At 34.9% G+C, this 21950-nt stretch overlaps 1 protein-coding gene across 2 annotated transcripts; it reads right to left on the reverse strand.

Annotated features, from left to right (window-relative positions):
* Positions 1-6529: 6529 nt before the first annotated feature.
* Positions 6530-16542, reverse strand: LOC118269824 (pyrethroid hydrolase Ces2e). Of its 2 annotated transcripts, none has more exons than XM_035585150.2 (12): positions 16313-16542; positions 12592-12785; positions 12295-12359; positions 12077-12214; positions 11694-11975; positions 11533-11602; positions 11301-11450; positions 10819-11040; positions 9380-9517; positions 8988-9288; positions 7217-8889; positions 6530-6690 (listed from the first exon to the last, which is right to left on the reverse strand). In XM_035585150.2, the coding sequence occupies exons 1-11, from the start codon at positions 16525-16527 to the stop codon at positions 8631-8633; spliced, it is 2034 nt and encodes a 677-aa protein (XP_035441043.1). In that variant the 5' UTR covers positions 16528-16542; the 3' UTR covers positions 6530-6690; positions 7217-8630. The 2 variants fall into 2 exon arrangements, with proteins under 2 accessions (XP_035441043.1, XP_035441042.1); XM_035585149.2 differs by having other exon boundaries at positions 8988-9312.
* Between the last annotated feature and the right edge of the window lie 5408 nt (positions 16543-21950).

Consider the following 21950-nt stretch of genomic DNA (forward strand, 5'->3'; position numbering starts at 1 on the left):
AGCCACCGCACCAACCGTGCAGTCAGTAGTTTTTAAAGTTTCAAATCAGTTTTTTTTTTAATTTCAATTTTATGTGTATTCTACTGATTAATTATTGTACGTCTTACTTTTCTAAACATCGTTTAATACTCACAGGTTCTCCTAGTTCAGCGCATTTCTTTAGTTCAGGTAAAGAATTAGTTTGGACCAGAGGAACCACAGCAGCAGCGTCCAATGTCTCACCATCTACTTCAGCGTCTTTTGGTTCATTACTGCTAATCACAGTAGCAGTTAATACTTGAGCAAGTACTATTAAAAGTACAACAGTAGAAAGGCGACACATTGTGGATAAGAGAAGGTTCGATACTAAAGAAATTCTCGTGGGTGAAGTTAATATAGTTTCTGATGAAGCCACATTAACGGCACCCGCATTGACCAGCGATAACAAACGAGAAAATATTACCTACAGGACGTTGTTTTATTTATCTTTAATTGAACCTCTTTGGATTAAAAAAAAAACGGATATTTTACCTGAGCGACCGCCATCAGTTTCTTTCGTCGGAGGTTATTTTAATTAGTACCTAACCAGATGTTCCTCGCGATTTCGCCCTCATTTAAATTCTGGCAGAATTTGAGTTTATGATTTTCCAAGGTATGAATATTCTATGACTGTAACAAATCTCATTAGAATTAATTCAGTAAGTACTTAGGTAAGCTATATTTACAGTGAAATGAATTTTCGTGATTAAATATAATAAACCTTAAAAATAATGCCCGTTCCCGTGAAGTTTCAGTTTTAAAAACTATTCCATGTCCTTTCTCTGGTATAAAACTATCGTTGTCCGGAACCGAATTCCCGTTCCCTTCAGATATCCGGCATCACATTTTTACATGTAAAAGTTGTTATTGTGTGGTAGTTACACGTATTATACCGCGAACTTTTACGTTAATATTAAATTCCTCTATTAGACTGTAATACATCACTTTACTCTATCGTCGATGATTTCCAGCGACGAGCAATAATAAGGAGCTTTTTGGTAATTTATATCGGTAATAAATCGGTCATCGATTTAAATACACGACATTTTCACACGGTCCCCTTTTTTTGTCTTGCAGATGTAGATGTAGAATGGTTGTATTGCGACGTGGAATGGAACACCGCTACTTTATGTATTTTTATTGGTAAATGGATAGACAAGGATTCGATAGATAAAAGGTAGGGGGACAAAAGTAAAACAAAACATTTTAAACAAAGTAAAACGAAACATTTTATTTAAGAAACAAAAAATAAAATCGTGTCTACATGTCTAAAATCTACTGTGGGTATAACTCTGGGTAGTTCTTACAGAACTTTCTGACATCGGTTGAAATCTAGGACACAAAAGTGGTTCTCACAGCAATCGTCATCGTCTGCACACTGAAATAGGAGAATGGTAAGAATTATAGAAAACTATGGCGTCATTTACTGGCAAAAGTCGTCTCCTGCTAAACACAGGATTCCTCTAATAACATCATATGGGTCAGTACAGTTGGAAGCTGTGATGGACAATTTTACGAATGAATTTGATATTGATTTATCCAAAAAATTAATAATAAATATGATAATTGATATTTATTTTGCAAATAGGTTACAATGTAACACTTTTACACGTCAATCTCTTAAATAACCAGATGAGGCCGGCAATAGTCAGTATTTTCTCAGTAAGTTTTTAGTGTTGTGATTGTTGTTCTCAACTTGAAATTGTTCATATACAAGTACATTGACGGAAAGTAAATAGACCTCTTTATACCTAGTTTAAACTTGATTTTTCGCTTGATTGCGTTCAATGGTTTCTTTAGAAAAAAACAGGGGGCCTACTATTTACTAATGAAATTACTTAAAATAACGTTTTATTTTTAATTTCATATCAAAATCTGTTTATTTATCTTCATTTCATTCGTTCATTTTTGTTAACAAAGGTTCGCAATAAATGGAATTGTAGTACGAAATTTGCGAAGTTTCGGACGAAACTTCGTTTTTCGTTGAATTGGAGTAGACCCCCAGTTATGTATATTTAGCCTTCAAGGTTCTGTAATACTCACTTCGTCTCCGTTTTGTCCACAATCTGCTGTAGCCCGCAAAATCAATTGATTAAATAAAATAAATACAAACATAACTATGAAAATCCAACGCATTTTGGAATCCTGATCCTTTTCCAAGATAAAATGATGATGAACGAATGTTCTTCACGTATCTACTGATGGAATGTTGTCAAAACAGATGTCTTATATAAGCTGTAGTAGCGGGTACCTACGTCGCGATATATTGGCCCAGCTGTGGTACTTATAGTTACTGATTTACATAATAAAATTCTAATTATTTAAAAACAAAAAATTGTGAATTTATTATCGTCTTGTTTCCTCATTTTAAGACTAAAGAGTTTGTTGATTTGTTTGAACGCGGTAATCTGGTTCGAATAATTCGTGTGTTTTATGCTAGATTGGATAGATTGGATACTTTGGAGAAACCTTGACAAAGTGCTGACTTATTGTCAGGATGTTAACGCAGTAAGCACCAAATATAAATAAACATCTGTATAACAAAACATAACATGTTATTATAAACATTTACTTGTTCTCCAAGGAAAACATAACAAAATAAATGAAACAACCTGTAGACTAGGCGCACTATACAAAATAATCATTTAACCTCATCCACATATATTTTCCACTAATCCATTATACAGGACACTGACATTGGAAACGATTACTTATCTAATCCAAATACCTTACTAGTGTTAAAAAACAAATGGTTGACAAACTGACCTACATTGCGTGGAAAATTAATTGCCTCACAGCGTGAATCATTCCTTTGACATACCACTAAATACTTAAGGCCATAACATACTTAACAAGCACGGCTCCTGCACGGCGCTATTTGTTTTGGAAACAATAGAAAAAGGTGGTAAGCGCGCTTCCAGCGTGCTTGCTGACACTGACGATGTGAAAAACCGACATCCGACAATCCCAGTGAGGGGAAGACCGGTGCAGCTATCAAAGAAACAATCCTTTTGATATAGAAAAAAATAAAATTGTAAAACAAAAGTTCACTGATATACGGGTAACGCCAATCTGCTTATTTATGAAACTTCATTCTTATTTAGGTAGGTAGTTGTTTTCTGCCACAAGACACAGTTCAATAATAGCATATTCCAAAGATGGCGAACCTTTACGCGACAACGTGCCATTTTTTTTAAGGGAATGTTGTTTTAGGTGCTACATGTGCCATCAATATAATAAGAATTGAGTATAATATTGAGAATACCGGCCGAATTGAGAACTCCTCCTTTTTGGGAAGTCGGTTAAAAATTCACGCTGAACTGGAGTCATTTGTGTAACTCTGAATCCTTAATGTTATTCATATGTGAAAATAGCGACAGGCATAGGACAGATTCATGAATGGCACGCGTGCCAATGGTTGTCCATCCCTGACTGATTTACTGAATATGCCATATTCAATAAATCAGTCTCAAGACGTCCTCTGCTAAAGATAAGCTTCCCCTCAATGCTTTGCAGACAGACCTGCATCCAGTGGTTCCCAGACACCTCGTAACTTTTACCAAGTCCTCTTTTTACTTTACACCTTTGATATCTTGTTCAGTCGGTGTTTAATCTATACTTATAATAAATCTGTAGAGAGGTCAATTCTGTACATGAAATATATTTCCAAAATAACTATCAGCGGGTGATTAGTGATCGATACTGACGCCAAAAATGCAATCGGAAATTTTTTTGTCTGTCTGTCTGTCTGTCTGTCTGTCTGTCTGTATGTTCTTTATAGAAATAAAAACTACTCGACAGATTTCAACCAAACTTGGTACAATTGTTCTTCTATAGTATACTTTTCATCACGCTACGATCAATAGGAGCAGAGCAGTGAAGAGAAATGTTGGGAAAACAGGAGAACTTACTCCATTTTTTAAGCTTCCGTCGCGTGTGCAGCCTTAATGGTTAAAGCTACACAGAAATCATGTATGACGGAAATGTTCTCCTTAAAATTGTTTAAAAAATATTCAACGACAGCAAATGTCTATCTTTTATGGTTGACTCACAATAACACGTATAACTCCCGATAGCTTAGCAGTTCTGAGCTTTCTGATTATATTTGTCTACTCTTACGTTTATAACAATCTCATTCATTCATTCATTCATTCATCTTTATATATATAATTCTTCTGTAAGTGTGTATGTCACTGAACTTCTCTTCTCTGAGCCTGTAAAGCCAAATGTCACTTTACTTGCCTACAGAGATAGCTAGAAAACTCAATGTATGGGAATGACATGGACTAATGTCAATATTTACGTCAATCCCATACAATTTATACTTTTCCTTTCTCTTTGTAGACACGCGCTAATTGGCATTTTTCTAAAGGTAAATAAAGTATTTGGTTACGTAAATCATAAAAAGAAATGGGCATAATACTGTATATACCTATGTCAATTGATACCTAGCATTTAATAAATGGGCCATGTGGTAATTGTCACACCAACACCATTTTATCTTAATGAGCTTTTGTGACGTATTCATTATGCATGTTTACAGTTTATGTTTACTTATTCAGGTTCACGGACAGATAGACAGACTGATGGAGATATACTTACAGTTTCCCTATACTTATTACTCTTTGTGGACAGTTCATTTTGGCTGTAAATAAGATCGGTTGCTGTATATGACCAACTCCTAAGTCATATAGAGTTTGAATTAATTAGAATTTGTAATCACTGGATTACAAAATATCATAAGAACTTCCGAAATAGCGTGAGACTGCGTAGGGCACTGACGAATAAATTACTGGTAAACCGGGGTTACTTTGATTCACGGGGTGACTTTGATCGAAACTTTCATTTCATATAAAATGACGAATTGCGTAAAACGAAATGCGTATGGTAGTTTTTTTTTTTCTAGGTTAGCAAAACTGAAGAACTGTCAAATCCTTTTCTGAAAACACGCTGGGAATCCACCCGCAAATTTAGTTAAAAAAGGTAAATACATTGTTATCTCTATTAATAGCTAAATAATTTTGCTGCAAAACTTCATTTGTATTTAAACACAAGATGGTGTAATGAAATTTCTAGATAAACTCCATTATGTGCCTATGATCGATTAATCAATACAGAGATTATTGATATTCTAACCTCAAAAAGAATGCAATGAATTGAGTTTGCTTAATGCGGGGTGTCATTGATAGGGTATATGGTGTGAGATTGATCAAAGTTATGAGATTTGTTTTAGTGAAGTTTTGGTCACAACGAGGCAAGAAAACTTACAAATATGTTTGTCGTATTATCGATCCACACCCACTGGTTGTCGAAGGTGTCAAATCTTTGGGAAATAAAAAAGAATTCAAATTGGTTCGTGATGATATATCTCAAATTGAGACAAGTGACATATTAGCCTACCTGCCAAAACCAAAGCCTTTTGCAAGTCATCATAGTAATGTTGAATGTGTCCAATTTTTTTTTGATATTGATATCGCAGAATTGTTAGCATAGGTTTTATATTGTTGATTTTATGAAGACTAATTATTTTATAGGTTTTAACTTTGTTGATTGTATGAAGGCTTACTATTTCTAAGTTCCTGTTTAGTTTTAATGAAAATAAATAAATAAGACCTGATTTTAAGCTAGAATTGTGTTACCAACATGTTTAATAAAGAAATGTTAAATTTCTCTGATGACTTTTATTTGATCAAAGTTACCCCATAAGACAAAAATGTGAATATTTATTTTTCCCGTTGGTAGATTTTGATTTTTTTTAATTTATTGGAATTATAATTGGAGTTACTTTGTCGTTACGCAATAAAAAATGGGGGTATCAAAGTAACCCCATCCTACGTATAACTTTGATCAGACAGTTTTTTTATTTTTTCTCAATATCACGACACATTTTTTTACTTATTATTACAGGAATCGAGAGTACTAAAAATACCGATTAATAGACTTTTTTTGTATTTTTTTTACACCCACAAATATAAATGTTAAGGACCTTCAAAGTTCAATATTGATCAAAGTAACCCCGGTTTACGGTACGTTTTTCAAAGACCCAAACCATAACCCAGAATATTAAAGATCAATACTCATGTTAAATTAAACCAAAAAATAAATGATTCGATATTGATATTGAATTAAACTTTTAAAAAACAAAAGTTATAAACGAAATATTCATTAAAATAATCGACTTTTAAAAATATGACAATTGATCTGAAAGCTTAGAATATATTTTTAATCCTATTTTCATTTTTACGTGAACGTTCTAGGACGTTCACAACAAGTTGTAGCGGTACATAGACTGACAAACGTCAGAGTTGACCTCTCAGATTGTGCCGAGTCTAGTGACACTTTTGCTTAGTGCTACTCTTAATATGCCAGGCGCCATCACGTAGTGTGTAGTGTCAAGCATCTAGTATTAATAAATATATACTCGTAAATAATTATGCAAATTAAAAAGTGTAGATATGTACCTATCTACAGGTACGTTATCGGAAGGTTTTAAAAAATGTTACACAGGAAATAGTTTTAATTAAGTAATATTTATTTGGGCTTAGTAAAAATAATAACATAAGAAATAACTAATTAATAATTCTTAGGAATACCTAAATTTAATTTAACTTGGCATCTTTTGGCGTATCTGTGGCATGTAGAGTTTTCGCAGCAGTCACTGTCTGAAGTGCACTGTAAAAGAAAAGATTTCTATAAGAAATAATACATACTTACTAACTAACAGTATGATCCCTTAACCTACATAATTAGAATTATTCATGGACTAATACACTAAAATAGGTACCTACCTAATTACTAAAGCACTTAACTAAGGTATTCAGGCTAATTATGAAAAATGTACACTAAACTACCAAAGACATATTACTTATAAGTTATAAGTACCTAACGGTACAGACACATATCAATGTTACTTTATATTACCACAATAAATCAATCGTTATGACGCATATACATGTATACCAATACCAACCAGTAAATAAAGTTAATAAGACGACGAAAATAAAATAAAAAATCAATCAAATGAAATGAACATAAGTAAATTCACTAAACTACTAACTAGAATTTCGACAAAATAATATGTACCTAGGCCTAGGTATAATCTACTGATACAGACAGGCTAGCTTATTAGAAACTGGCTGGAGTTTAAAACAATGAATGTATGTTTGTTTACCTTAAAACATCAAAGCAATATACTTACAGTAGTACCATGGGTCCCGCAAGAAGGCCCGGCAGAACCATACTGAGGACTGGGCGTCGCCTGGGACGTCTCAATCAAGTATTGAGTGAACACAAGGAACAAAATAATGGCACAGGCACGACGCATTTTGATCAATATCAAATAACCACTGAGGGAAATATTCACTCGCGTCTTAATATTATCCCCAGTGCAATCACACTGCTACTTAAATAATAGTCATGTTTGTGGGTCTGTTATATCTATTATTATTATGGTCAAGCGATAAACCGGTTTTCCTGTTTTGACTCAGATTACCTACTCGGTTCTATCTACACTAATTACATAAAGACAAAAGATTCGAGTTTTTGTCTGTGTCATCCGTATCGGAGTCAACTGGAGCGTATACGCTTCAATATCTGTATCATATACTACATCTACAAGGTTTTTTAAAGTATCTTTTTGAATCTTATTACTTCCACCTTAAAATTGTGTTTTGTTTGTTTGGATGATTATCCACCAATCAGGCTGAAGGGGTATGAGCTGACTTGGGTTACTTTCTTTCCCACAGGAACGCTAGTGAAGCCGGGAAGCCGCTAGCAGAATAAATCTGAAGAGTTTGTTTGTTTGTATGAACGCGCTAATCTCCGGGACTACTGGTCCGAATTGAAAAGTTATTATTGTGTTGGTTAGTCTATTTATCGAGAAAGAATCAATACGCTACAATCAATAGAATATGAACCAAGCAGAGCTGGTGATACTGCGTGGGAATGGCTACTAACTAAATGATATGCCTAGATTGACATTGTTTTAGTCAGCTTTAATTTACTTTTTGAATGTATTATTAGTTGATGATTTGATTTATAGTTAAAGACGGGATTAGGATTGTGAACACGATAGAAATTCACGGAACAAAGTCGCGTGGGAAGCACTAGTTTTCAAAACCACTGAGATAAAGCAGGTCAATTTCTAGAATCAATGTCTGAAGATGGCAAGCACAAATACATGACGTAGGTATTGATACAAGTATGTTTACTCAAACAGATCCGAGAATTTCATATATTTGTTCAAAAATTATTATCTTGTAAGTACACATCTAATTTTGACAAATGTTTTGAAAACTTTAAAATTAAATACATGTTTCCTTGTTTAGTTGGGAAGATGATTTTTAAATGCATTGTTTCAATGCCCTCTCCAGAACACAATAACCTTGATTTTGTACTTGAGGGCAATCCTTAAAATATTTTGGCTGGGTATCTCGAACCAGCTATTCTTCTAAATATTAGTTACGTAATGAAAAAACTTAGAATTACTGACGTAAGTAAATTTATTTCTTTATTTAATCATTAGACCACCTGTACAAAGAATTAATATTCACATAAAGCGAAAACAAAGACAATCAAGTTAACTGAGTACGTTTAGGACATTATTATAAAATTTAAAAATCAAATGGTAGTCTGAAGGGGGCCTGTGTGACTCTTTGTGGCTTCTTCTGTGTCTGTGTCTGAGGTGCCCTGGTACCCGTATTACCCAACAGGCCTGGCAGGCCCAAGGGCCCGGCGTTCTGTCCTCCCAACGGCTGCGCTATATTAAAGTTCGACAATTGCGACAGGTTTAACAAATCACCAAGGAAATTCTTGCAGAGAGCCCCTGTTAATCTGTCTGCCATGTTGCCCCATAGACCGATTTGACAAAATCTAGAAAAAAATCAAGAATTAAGTACGCAAAATTTTCACATATAGTAAGTACCATGTTATTTGATCTAATAATGAGAAATATAACAATACAAACGCACCTGAAATCTTTGTCGATAGTTAAAGATTCACCAATTTTCAAAAATTGGTCTTTACTTCTAGGTAATAAGTTATTAGCAAAACCGAACAGGGTGTTGTTATTGGCGTCAGTTTTATCAGATCCATGAGCGAATTTGGCAATAAGTCCCACGAAGTTGTCACGCACTCTAGCATCAGTGCTAGATACCTCATCTCCCATCGACTTGCCGTCAGCATCCAAAGGCTCGAAGATATAAGCTAGTTCATCACCATGAGATGGACCTTGTGACTTTTTCGGCTTAACCATTTCACTGTCATCTTTCTCTGTAACATGTTTTTTAATTTTTACTTTTTAAATAATGAATAATTTAAAGTTTATGTCTTATTGTAGACTTTTGTAGATTATTTCATTTACCTGCAAGAGCTACTCCAGGCAAAAAATGCCATCCTTTCGAGAGGTTCCCAACATGTTCGAAGCTGTAGAGAAAAGCATCGCCCCCTGAACTCCACTTCTGGACACTCTGGTAAGCGGGGAAGTTAAACAGAGCGTCACCTGGAAACAAACCATTTTGTTAAAAAGTCAAAGTGTATGTCAGGATAGATTTTTTATGGGACCTAATTGTAGTTTATGTAATACATAGATAAATTAATTTAATATTTCTGTGATCTAATGGAAGCCTACGACGGTGCCCATAGGCTCTTGGACAGGTATGACAAAAACCTGGTAACTGCTGTTAGTAGCCAGACTAATATAATTGCCCAAATTAACAAACACCTACACTCTGTATGTTATGTAGGTAAAATTGTTCATTTCTGAGTAATGTATTTAACTACATACTTACCTTCAATAACCGTAACAAAGGTTATCCAAAGTGAACTCAATTACTCCCGCAATTCGATAGAATGTACTTAAATAATAATAAATAATACTTTCCATGTAATGTTTTCATTGAATTGTTTACATTACATTCTACGAACTCGTATTATCTACATGTAATTAAAAATAACTCTCGAAACCAAACAAAGGTGGATGTGTTCAAGTATCTTTAAAGGATGCTTTTGGATGATAGGTTAATTATTTGAAGTACTTAATATAAACTGCATTATTTCTCACATATTGGAACATAGGTTACCTTTGTTAAATTTATACATAGATGTATAGAGATGCATCTAACTGAGTGTAAGTTTGAAGTGAAAAAAATCTTGTCTTTTTACCTTCCGACATGCTTAATATTCATAGAGAACATCAGGCATCAATATTTCTGCTATTATATTAATAATACCTATCGTTCGTTCATTAAATGTTTTAAAACTTAGGTAGGTACACATTTCACAAGAGCAACATCGATTGTGCTAGAAGCGGAGCTGCACAAAAAAGTCTACCTGCGAGCTCCGTGATACAAGAAATAAAAGGGTCGAACCCTTATTTAGGGAGCGCAGCTTGAGGCCTTGAGCCTTTGGTTGGGGTTGGTGCCTATACATGTGGAGAACAATGATCACGTTCTCGAAAAAATTCCATGCGACTTGCGTATTAAACTATACTAAATGTTTATTTTTATTTACTGCCTACTGCGTTACCTTCCAGAGAATTAATATTTGTGATACCTAAGTTTGTAAACTTAAGAGTCGTGGCACTCGTGGCAGACCTACCAACACTGCAATGAATGGACATAACCTTTGGCTTTTTTTTCACCAAGTTAGAAAGTCGGAGTGTTTAGTCTTACCTCATTCATATTAAACATCAGCCACTCGAACCGGGCGTGGCTGATTTGACCAATATGGCGTAAAGTATGCGCATCTATTGTTTTGAACCCCGTATGATATGTTAATTGGTATGACGGACGATATGATTACCTGTAGCCTCAGCAACTTCAGAGAGACTATCAACGATATCAGTAGCCTGTTTGAGCAAACCCTCGTAGTAGGCGGTTACAGGCAACACGGCTTGTACGTTGGAAGCCAGAGGAATCAGACCCTCCACTCCATTCACCACGTTTTGCAGACCACCGATCAAGTCCTTCTTCAAAAAGTCCTTCACGGTTTGAAGCTGGTGTGTTAAGAACTTGTTGAATTTTCCTAGAGAGAAATAAAACTGTTAAGTCAATTTAGTGTTACCTATACCATAAAATAAAGTCTTTTTTTTCATTGGGACAAGCCCGCCTCATCCTTTCAAATCCGCTGCAACTCCTGTAAGCCAGGATCTACAGCTAATAAAACCAAGAAAACACCGGAACACTGGTGTTTGAGTTTTTGTATTGCTATAATTTGGTCTAATTTTACCGGGTTATTAACGAAGTTACGTACATTTAGATTTAATACAAGCATACAATATTTACCAAATACAGCTCTCGAGGTCTCTGCTGAAGTAACGCCAGTAAGCAGAGGAACTCGTTTCTGTTTCTTGTTGAGAGCCTCAGCTGGAGACTCAGCCACTAACGGTGGAAGAGCTCTGAGGTCATCCTCACCTTCCACTCTGGCGCCAGCACCTGCTCATCAGTATCACTCGTGTATTTTTGCAAAAAGTGTTTTGGTATTGCTACCACATTTGTATTTGTTTTTACAATTTACCTGAACGTCCAGAGATTTCTTCTAAAAATCTTTGCGTATCTACCATATCCATATTTATATCCTCGTCCGCCTGTAAAATTACACAAATGTTTATTGTGAACTAATTAAATATTTCATTAGATGATTTGTGAAGTTCCTAAATATCAACCTATACAAGTTACCTGCACAAGTTTCTCAACCGGTAACTGTCTCAAACATTTGAGTAGACTTTCAGCTGGTTTCTTTGGACACCCTGTGCGTTCAGCAACAGCCTCAGCGTGTTTGGCCGGATCGGGTCTCACCGCGCCTGGAGACAATGGAGCTCCAGACAGGGCAGCCACTCCTGTAGCACTGCGACCTTCAGGTGACATTGCCATGAGAGAAGCCGCACTGCCACCAGAACCTTGGCCCATAACAACCACGCGTTTTGGATCACCACCGAAAAATTGAATGTAATCTTGGATCTGAAATGACAATAAGATAAGATACTCTAGCATTTTTAAAAATCGAAAATGAATGTAACGTACTAAAATATTGTGAGTAATTAGACTAATTTCACTCTTACCCAGATCATGGCAGTGTGCAGGTCAAAAAGTCCTAGGTTTCCTCCAGCATCCCTCTGCCCCGTGCTCAAATATCCTAATGATCCCAGTCGATATTGAGCTGTTACCAATATGGTGTCCTTCTGGGCTAGATGTTGACCCTAGTAAGAATTTAGATTTTATTAACAAGCAGGGTTCCCTTTACCGTAAGAAAATCAAAAAGTAAAGCTTTACAACTTACCCCATACGATGCCGTCGATCCTGTTCTGTAATTACCACCATGAATGAAGAATACTACTGGGCTTCCTGCAAACGATTTAAATTTGGACTTATTTATTTGCAGTGTAAAAACATAAACGAGAGTTGCTAGCTTGCAGTCGAGTTTAATGAATCTCTTTTGTTAGAACATGTCTAGTCCCAAGTCCCAACCATATGTATAGTTTAACATAAAAGTGCCTATTATTCAATTCACTTGCAAATAGCTAATAAAATGAAAGTTTTGAAAGTTGCGTTCTTTCTGATTAACTTTTAAACCCACCTTCCTCAGTAGCAGGCATTTTGGGAGCATACACGTTCAGACACAAGCAATCTTCATGGCCTATGATCCGATTCCGCTGGTAAGGGTCTGGTTGGGGGCATGGATAGCAGTGTCGGTTGGCCACCATCTCTCCAGCGAGGTACCGGCGAACGGGTCGCTGGAACCTTTGAGGACCCAATGGTGGTTCCGCATACCTGTACATGTACATACATCAGTAGTGCCTAGGTTTTAGAAGACTTTCCTGTCTAGATAAAGCTGTTGGTGTGTTAGGAACAGATTGGACTTACATTTATAGGTAAAAGTAAACATTTTGAAATGACTACTAAATAAATAAATAAATAAATTGTTTATTATTACTCCATTTGTACAAATATTTTACAATAATTTGCTTACTTCTAAATAAAATGCTAATGTGTAAATTGCCTGAACTAGGTAAAACCTGTGCTTCAGGCATAAAAATGCTTATTAATATATAGTAGTGGTCAGCAACAAATTAACAACTACGTAATAACTATCAAAAAACTAAAAACAAGGACAAAGTTAAAAATATACATAAAGTTGTTATAAGTATAATATTGCTTACATCGATATTTTATTTATATCTCTAGGTAATTTTATTTACATACAGTCAGCAGTTCTTCGGTCTGGTCATAAGACAAGCCTTGCAAATATTTCGAGACCTTATTTTTACACATAAAAGAATTCAAATTATAAATATTTAGTATTCTATTTAATCTATTGTACAACAAGGGCCCTAAAAACGTGAAGAATTTATTTGAAAATGCATATATAGAGGTAGTGGTTGAGCTGCAGACTATATCGTTCCGTCTTTTGTTAATTATGTCAGCGTTGTAAGTAAGTGTAGCATGCTGTTTTAGTACAATGTGCAGAATGTAAATTTGACGAACAGTCAACACTTCGCAGGATCTAAATAGCTCGTTGGTAGGAAAAAGGTAAGGCAGAGAATTTGCTACTTTTAGCACGGCTCTTTGTGCTCGTTCAAGGGAGAGAATAATTGTTTTTGATGCTCCGCCCCATGAGGTGATACAATATTGAAGGATTGATTGACATAGAGCAAAATAAACTTGCTTGACTAATTTAGTGTCTGCAATGGAGCGCAATTGCTTGAAAACAAACATTAGTTTACGAACTCTAGTAACCAAACTGTCAATATGTTGCCTGAAGGAGAGAGTGTTATCAACAAAAACCCCAAGATACTTGAGATATTTTGTTTCCAGGATCGTAGGACAGGTACATGAAGTGACTGACGGATCGTTACATTGGTGTGCATATAAGCGAGGATTATTAGTATTGTTTTTAACATTGCGCATGTTGAACTGAATATATTTTGTTTTATCTGTATTCAGTGTTAGTAAATTACAACGAAGCCAGTTTAGAACAATGTTAAAACCAGCTTGTGCAACATCGTATAACTCTGAAATGGTTTTTGCAGTGAAAATAAGCGCAGTGTCATCGGCGTACGATATTATTTTGCAATTTCCTACATTCAAATTACATAGATCGTTAATATAAATGAGGAACAATGATGGACCTAGTATACTGCCTTGTGGAACTCCAAAACTTAGTGTTTTTTTGTCGTTACTAGTTATATTGTCTATTCGAACACATTGGGATCTATTGGATAAATAATCTTCAAAGAGTTTCAGCTGTGTACCTCTTATACCTAAAGCCTCTAGTTTATTTAAAAGCAAAGGAACAGATACGGTATCAAAAGCTTTTGCTAAATCTAGGAAGATAGTCAGGACTTGGTTTCCATCGCCAAGTTCTTGTGCAACGTGATCTGTTAGTTTTTGAACCGCATCTGCTGTGGACAATTTGCTTCTAAACCCGAATTGTGAGTGTTACTAAATAGTCTATAACATCTGGGGGCACGGCAGTGCCCCCGCCAAGTCGAGCAAAAAAAAGCGGCACGGCCGTACCATCCTTTTCTCGAAGCAATTTGGGCCTTTTTCGACCCCCTATAATTCGGTTGTGGATAAAGCAAGAAACCTGAATCTTCAGTAACTAATCCGGCATTGTATAAACACGGAATATTTAAAATTTCAGTCAATTTGAACCAGTAGTTTAAGAATGACAACTTGTTAAAGTTTCTAAATTTCGTCACTCACTGACTCACCGATCATCAAAAGTCCAAGGCACTTCTAGCAGACTTAGAAGCTTCATATTTGGAATACATATAGAGTTTAGTGTCTTAATCATGGGAAAACTTAAATATTTTGTAATTTCGGTCCAGTTTTCCAAATACACCAACTGCATCAATAACTTTGTAATCCCATATAAATATATGGGATTACAAAGTTATTTATGCAGTTGGTGGTTGGTGGTGGTTATAAATTTAAGAAGTAGATGGTATCAAAAAGAAAGGCTCTACAAAAAGAAGTGAGATCCCATCAAAAACATCCTGTAAAAAACCCAAGTCTCGCAGCTCAGTCTTTCTACCGTCAAAAGTTGTGAGATCCATGTAATACCAAGTCGGTTAATCTATTTAGTGTCTACTTAAAGGACCTTCTGTCTTAAGTTATTACATAAGTTATTATCATGCCAATATTAAAAATATTTAACGTTTTAAACAAATAGATCGACTTGGACATCGCATGAAAACAAAATGAATATTACAATATTATATTAGATTCTTTAGTCTCTCGCGCCTCACGCGATTGAAACTCTCGTTCCTGTTGGTCGCTGGCCCGTCGTGCTGTGTAGTGTGATACATACTAATAATCAAATCAAGCGATGTCCAAGTCGATCTATTTGTTTAAAACGTTAAATATTTTTAATATTGGCATGATAATAACTTATGTAATAACTTAAGACAGAAGGTCCTTTAAGTAGACACTAAATAGATTAACCGACTTGGTATTACATGGATCTCACAACTTTTGACGGTAGAAAGACTGAGCTGCGAGACTTGGGTTTTTTACAGGATGTTTTTGATGGGATGTTTATGTCTATAACTGCCTAAATCAAAACGTGTAGGTACAAACCACTGTCCACAAGCGGATTATCTGTTGGCCACGAAAATGGCGGAAACCGCTATCAACATCCGTCAAACTAAATTATAAACGCAAATAAATTTAATATCACTTTTGATTTCATTTATTATTATTCCTAAGGTCATTTTATAAATTATTATTAAACTAGTTTTATTATTTACTAAATTAATCCTACTTATATTATAAATGCGTAAGTGTGTATGTTTGTTTGTTACTCCTTCCTGTCAAAACGGCTGACGCGATCGAGATGAAATTTGGAACACGAGTAAATTATGGTTTAGAATAACACATTGGCAATAGACCCTTTTTGTGCCACGGTAAGGAAGAAAAGCGTGGTGAATGTAAAAAATACTGTTACCTGGAAAGTTAAACGTTTTACCATTAAAATCATGTTTTAGTTTACACTCAGAATCATAAGATCTTGGCATTGAGCAGGCTGAAAGGAAACTTTGAGAGTTTTTGAAAATGATATAGGTATCCTTTTCAAGCTATACCATTAAGTACATAGGGCATGAAGTATCTTGAACATTCTCATTTATGCATCAAGTAATAAAATTAACTGTTAGTGACTTGACTGCGACTTGACTTAACAGGCTATCTAGTTTGGCTTGTTAAAAATGGAATCACACATGTTTCTTTACCAATTGCACCAAGGAACTATGGAATTACAAACAAATTTCAAATTATACATATTAACTAAGTGTTACCTGATGCCAAAGAAGCTATAATATCCGAGTTTGTCATCTTTAATTCCTTCGATGCGTGCGCTGAACCCGTGCCGCTGCGTGAAGACTACCGCAGCATCAGGTTCGGGAGGTGAGGCTGGGGCACCTCCAACGACAGCCTGCGCTGGTGCAAACCATAGCGCTGCCAACGCAAGCGCAACACACCACATCCAAAGCCGATACATCACTAAGCCCATGACACTCGCAATCGGAACTTGACATCCCACGACATGTGATAATCGTCATACCGAGTTGCAAAATACCTATCCAACAACCGATGATAATTTTTGTTGAATCCTGTGTATGATCCTGCTTACCGATAAAAGTTCCCTAAAATAACGGCATCATTTATACGTATGTTTTTCCTCATTCTCCAATGATGTGTAGTACTGGCATTCTGATTATTTTATTGCAAAGACCTGGACAATGTTCAATATGATTTTGCTTTTTGTGTTCTGGCTTCGCAGCAACTGCTTCATCTTATACTTTTCTTCATTCTACCTTATGTTTGACTGTTAGAAATCGTCTTAAGTCATTAAGTCCGCCATTCACTGTTATTTGTGTTATTTTCTTGGAATACAAAGCTTAAGTTCCTTCTAAGTTAAAATAAGTTAAAGTTCGTCGAGTTGCGGTCGCTTAATTAATCAAACAAATCTAGCACCAGGGTCATATTATCCCTAAGGCACCACTAACGATCAGCTGCCATTAGGGATCGCAATTGGATTGGATTAGTTTCAGGCTAATCTTGCAATAACGCAGCTGGATGGAAAATGCTGCTGGATTGCAATAGTTAGTTGCCATAAATTTAGACTGCCAGCCTACCAGCTTCCTGCCATATCTAGTAGACTTTCGACTATAATTATTTAAAATCTGTTTAAAACCTAAGTTTAGTGGTTGGCTAAAAAGTTTTTTTTTTATCTAAATTTTTATTAGGACTTTTTTCCTAATAGGAACATGACAGCCCCATTACCTATATGACACAAAAATAAATGATGTAATAATCTAGGTACACAGAGAGCAGCTAAACCAGGTTTAGCTTGCCCTTAAACTTAAAAAAGTAAGTACACATGATGCCTTGAAGCGAGAACACAATATGTACATTGTACACAAGTCGTAGTGTTGGTTTATTTTCTATGGATACTTGGGGCAGTAATTTGGACTTATCTAACATTAAACCTAACTTAGAATATATAGACAAACCTAAAAATACATGCAATAAGCTATAACTTAAGATCGATCTGTTGTAAGTCTTTAAGTTCATTATATTCAGAATACCATTGTGTATATACAGACGGTTCAATCAAGGATAATTGTTACGGTGCAGCATTATTTGACTCACAATTAGGTATAAGCTTTAAATTGTGCATTTCATCGAAACTGTCAATTATGCAATTAGAATTAATTGCCATTGCTGAAGCTTTGTCGTATATTCATTCCTTAGATGGAGACCGTTTTGTTATCTTGATTCTAAGAGTGCTCTTGCACCTCATCCATTCAAATTTGTCTGTACGAGGGCTTCCACTGGCATATAGTATTTAAGAGCTATTTTTGACCTTAGGGCCAAGGGCAAAAACATTATGTTACAATGGATCCCTTCCCACATCGGATTGGAAGGAAACGAGGAAGCTGATCGGTTAGCTAATAAAGCGAGATCTTTATACTTGTGCTCTGTAGCATAATGAACTACTACTGCCTTTGGTAAGAGAAAGTTACCACAAAGTATGGTCTGTGTACTTCGACAAAAGGTCACTTACTAAAGGCATTTGGTACAAAACAATACAACCGACCCTTCCTCATGCTCTCTGGTTCAGTGAGGGTGGGATGAACAGACAGGAAATTGTAACGGCTTTAAGGCTCAGATCCGGACATATGCCGCTTAACAGATACGGATTTTTGATGCGCAAAATCGAGTCGCCCAACTGTGCTGTGTGTGGTGTGATAGAGGACGTGCATCATGTCTTGTACGAGTGTAGACGAATTAAGTCTCAAAGAAGTAATATTTTTGGTTTAGATAATTTTAATATTGGTTTTTTTAATAGTATTTTGGCATCTCCATTATCACCCGAGGCTAGATCTCTGTTTCATTTGACCATTTATTTTTTAAGTTTAAGGGCAAGCTAAACATGGTTTAGCTGCTGTCTATGTACTATATATATTTTGTATCATATAATGGGGCTGTCATGTTCCGATTAGGAAAAAAGCCCTAATAAAAATTTAGATTAAAAAAAAAAATAAGGGCTTTAAAAGTGAAAAAGGTGCGATGTTTAGGTATCCGAGCCTAACTTAATTGGGACATAAACAAAATAATAGAATTGAGATTTAAAAAAAAGGCATTAAGTAATTGGTAGGGTATAACCAAATTGGGAAGTGTATTAAAAATTAGAGCTAGGTTAAGTAGGTACATGGAATGCCTAATAATCGAATGTCATTTGATCGTAAACTATAAGTAGATCAAAATTCCAAATACTCGAAAGTTCATAATTTCGAATAGAAACAAATCAGGGGTGAATAGAGACAAATCAGGGGTGAATAGGAACAACATTTTGTTGTGTTTTCACGTAATTTAGAACTGTTTACACCATTTTAATATTTTTTAGTAATTCGTTATTAAAACCAAAAATCTCTATTAAAACCAAAAACATGAAAACAAATAAAACTAATAAAATCCGCTCCGAAGGGGTAGCCTTCGGAGCGGATTTTATTAGTTTGTATTGACCAATAATCCTAATAAAAAAAAATCTATTCACCCCCTGAGTTTCTATTCACCCCATTTTACTTCTACACACCTGTGCTACACACTGATTACATCGAGTGTTCAGAATGTCGAATGTTGGTTTAATCGAGCATTCAACGCATCGAATAATTCTATCGAAAGATTCAATTTATTTGCAGTATGTACTAAGATTTGAATTTTGTATTCGATCATGCGGCCGACGTTTCTTTTTTTTAATCTTTATTAAATTAATAAAAGGGTTTAATCACACAATGATTATGTCACCCTCATAGGAACATTTATTAAGTAAGTACATAAATTGACTGCACGGTTGGTGCGGTGGCTGGGCAACTGGCTGCCGCGCAACGGGTAGCGGGTTCGATTCCCGCACGGAGCAACTCTTTGTGTGATCCAAAAATTGTTGTTTCGGGTCTGGGTGTCATGTGCATGTGAAATTGTATGTTTGTAAACGCACCCACGACACAGGAGAAAATCCTAATGTGGGGCAACATTTAAAAAAAAAAAATATGAACTTAATATCTTTTAACAATTGTATGTTTTGCAAGTACATACGTTTTTGGTTTAGGCAAAAATCCTTTTCTTAAAATAATGATTAAAAAACAAAGAAAAACACAATATTTGCTAAAAAGGTACCTATTAGGTGTTTCGATCTACAAGTAGTTTTCGATCAAATACCTAATTTCGATTATCTAGATTTAATTAGTCGATATCGATATCGACTTTGACCAAGAAAACTCGTACAGCTCTAAAACGCCATCGTGCAATTAAGGAACCGTGCACATTCACAATGTTGCCAGCATCTAAAAATATAGATTGTTTTAATTAATATTTTTTATTAAGATATATTATTCCCCAGATAAAATATAAAAAAAAACAATAGGATATTAATGGGCAATGACGATGAATAAATTCACAATATGTTTAGTATTTCACACTTAAGTCATACCCTCGCAATATATTTTGTTGCGAATTACAAAACTAATGTTCTACAATGGAATTGATTAAATATAAGTTTTTTTTATGTTTAATTTTAATAAGGGTTCTTTCTATAAAGTATGTCACCTCTATAGGTAAGTAACTAAATACCTTATTCAATATAGACACTTATCTAACCACAACCTATCCTGAAAACAAATTTTTAAATTGTTTTTTTTTAATTTAGCATTTTGGCATCTCCATTATCACCTGAGGCTAGATCTCTGTTTAATTTAACCATTTCTTTTTTAAGTTTACCTGGTTTAGCTGATTTCTGTGTACCTATATCATTTAATTTAATTTTGTTTCATATAATGGGGCTGTCATGTTCCTATTAGGAAAAAAGCACTAATAAAAATTAAGATTAAAAAAAATATATAAAAATCAACATCAAAAATATTGTCACCAAAGTTTGCCCGTCTTTGTGGCCAATTCCGACTACATTCATATAATATTTGATAGGAGTCTACTATAACCGTACAAAATGCTACTACAGTTAGGTGAATCAATTCCATGCATAAGAAACCCAAAATTATTCAAAGGAATATGGCCAGAATGGAGCCGATAAGATAAGAAGATAAATTAATAAGAAGTCGCTACAAGAGTGAACAATATAGCATGATTTTATCACACAATATTTTTTGTATATAGAAATAGGTAATTTATTTTACACTAACCTACTTAAAGAAGAACAAACTAGTAAGTAATAGGTATATCAAAATATTGTGTTTGTGTATATGTATAAACCAGTTTAATGGGTTTATATTCTATGGTCGACAATATTAAGAGTGTGTGGCAAATATAAGATCGATTGGTCGTCCAAATACTAAATTTGACCCAAACCAATCAATCTAAATTTAAATAATAGCTATGACCAAGGCTCGGAACCGGTTTAAAAAATACCGGTTAATACCGGTTTATATCGGTTTTCCTCCGAACTTTTCTTAAGAACGTGAACATTAAAGAACTTTATTTTAACCTAAATTAACCGGTTTATTCGACGAGGGGCATGTCGGTACACGCGTTGAAATATTATTATTGAAATAAGCTGAACAGCGCGCGGCGTTTCTTTGATGTGCGTCGTATTAACCGGTTTTTATTGCTCTAAACCGGTTAATCCGAAAAAACCTTTATGAAAATACTGTTCCAAATACCGGTTTAAAAAAACCGGTTTCGCGAACGAAACCCAATGTAAAGGTTTTGCGTACAAGTACATAATAACGGTTTGAAAATTTAACCGGTATCCGAGCCTTGGCTATGACAAAAATATATTAATAAAAACTACAACTTCATATTATCATAAGAAAAAATAAAAAAGGGGGAAAAGGATTATTATATTACAATGATTTTATAAAGGACCTTAGCCATCAAACAAAATATTTTTTTAAAACATCGTATTGCACGAAAAGCCTCACAGTTGTCGTGCTGGTAACCCTAATTTAAAGCCCAGGCTATAATAAACCACAAGCCGTGGGAATAAAGTCCATTTTCATTATTTATATCTGTTTAGGAGAGAACAATATGTCTCTCTCTTTCTATGCAGCAGGAAGACGAGTTAACGATAACTAAGAACTGATTTTAATTTCGTGTTAAAATAATTTACATGCACAGGTTTTTCAGCGTTTGGAATATATTGGGATTTTTTAACTGGTTTTCTTTTTTTTTATATGTTTCAATTCTTGCGTGTTATTGTATACAATTACGGTTTTGTAAATATTTCTTTATTGTCAAATAAAGTAGCTTACGTTATTAGAGCATAATTATTCGGTATATATTTGAAGAAAATACGATGTTCCAATATGGCTGATGTAGCTAATATCCATTTTAATAGACTTAATAACATTTAAACACCAACTTAAATTACCAAAACTATCCACTTAATCTGGAATAAATACTAAGACTTTTGAAAAT

The sequence above is a fragment of the Spodoptera frugiperda genome, chromosome 30 (assembly GCF_023101765.2).
Source record: "Spodoptera frugiperda isolate SF20-4 chromosome 30, AGI-APGP_CSIRO_Sfru_2.0, whole genome shotgun sequence".
In the NCBI taxonomy this organism is placed as follows: domain Eukaryota; kingdom Metazoa; phylum Arthropoda; class Insecta; order Lepidoptera; family Noctuidae; genus Spodoptera; species Spodoptera frugiperda.

Coding starts and splice junctions, on each gene's coding strand:
- LOC118269824 (XM_035585149.2), bottom strand. CDS start 16,527: ATGGGCTTAGTGATGTATCGGCTTTGGATGTGGTGTGTTGCGCTTGCG. Junction 12,215..12,294: donor GATCGACGGCATCGTATGGG/GTAAGTTGTAAA, acceptor AATTCTTACTAG/GGTCAACATCTAGCCCAGAA. Junction 9,313..9,379: donor GCCTGGAGTAGCTCTTGCAG/GTAAATGAAATA, acceptor TTATTTAAAAAG/TAAAAATTAAAAAACATGTT.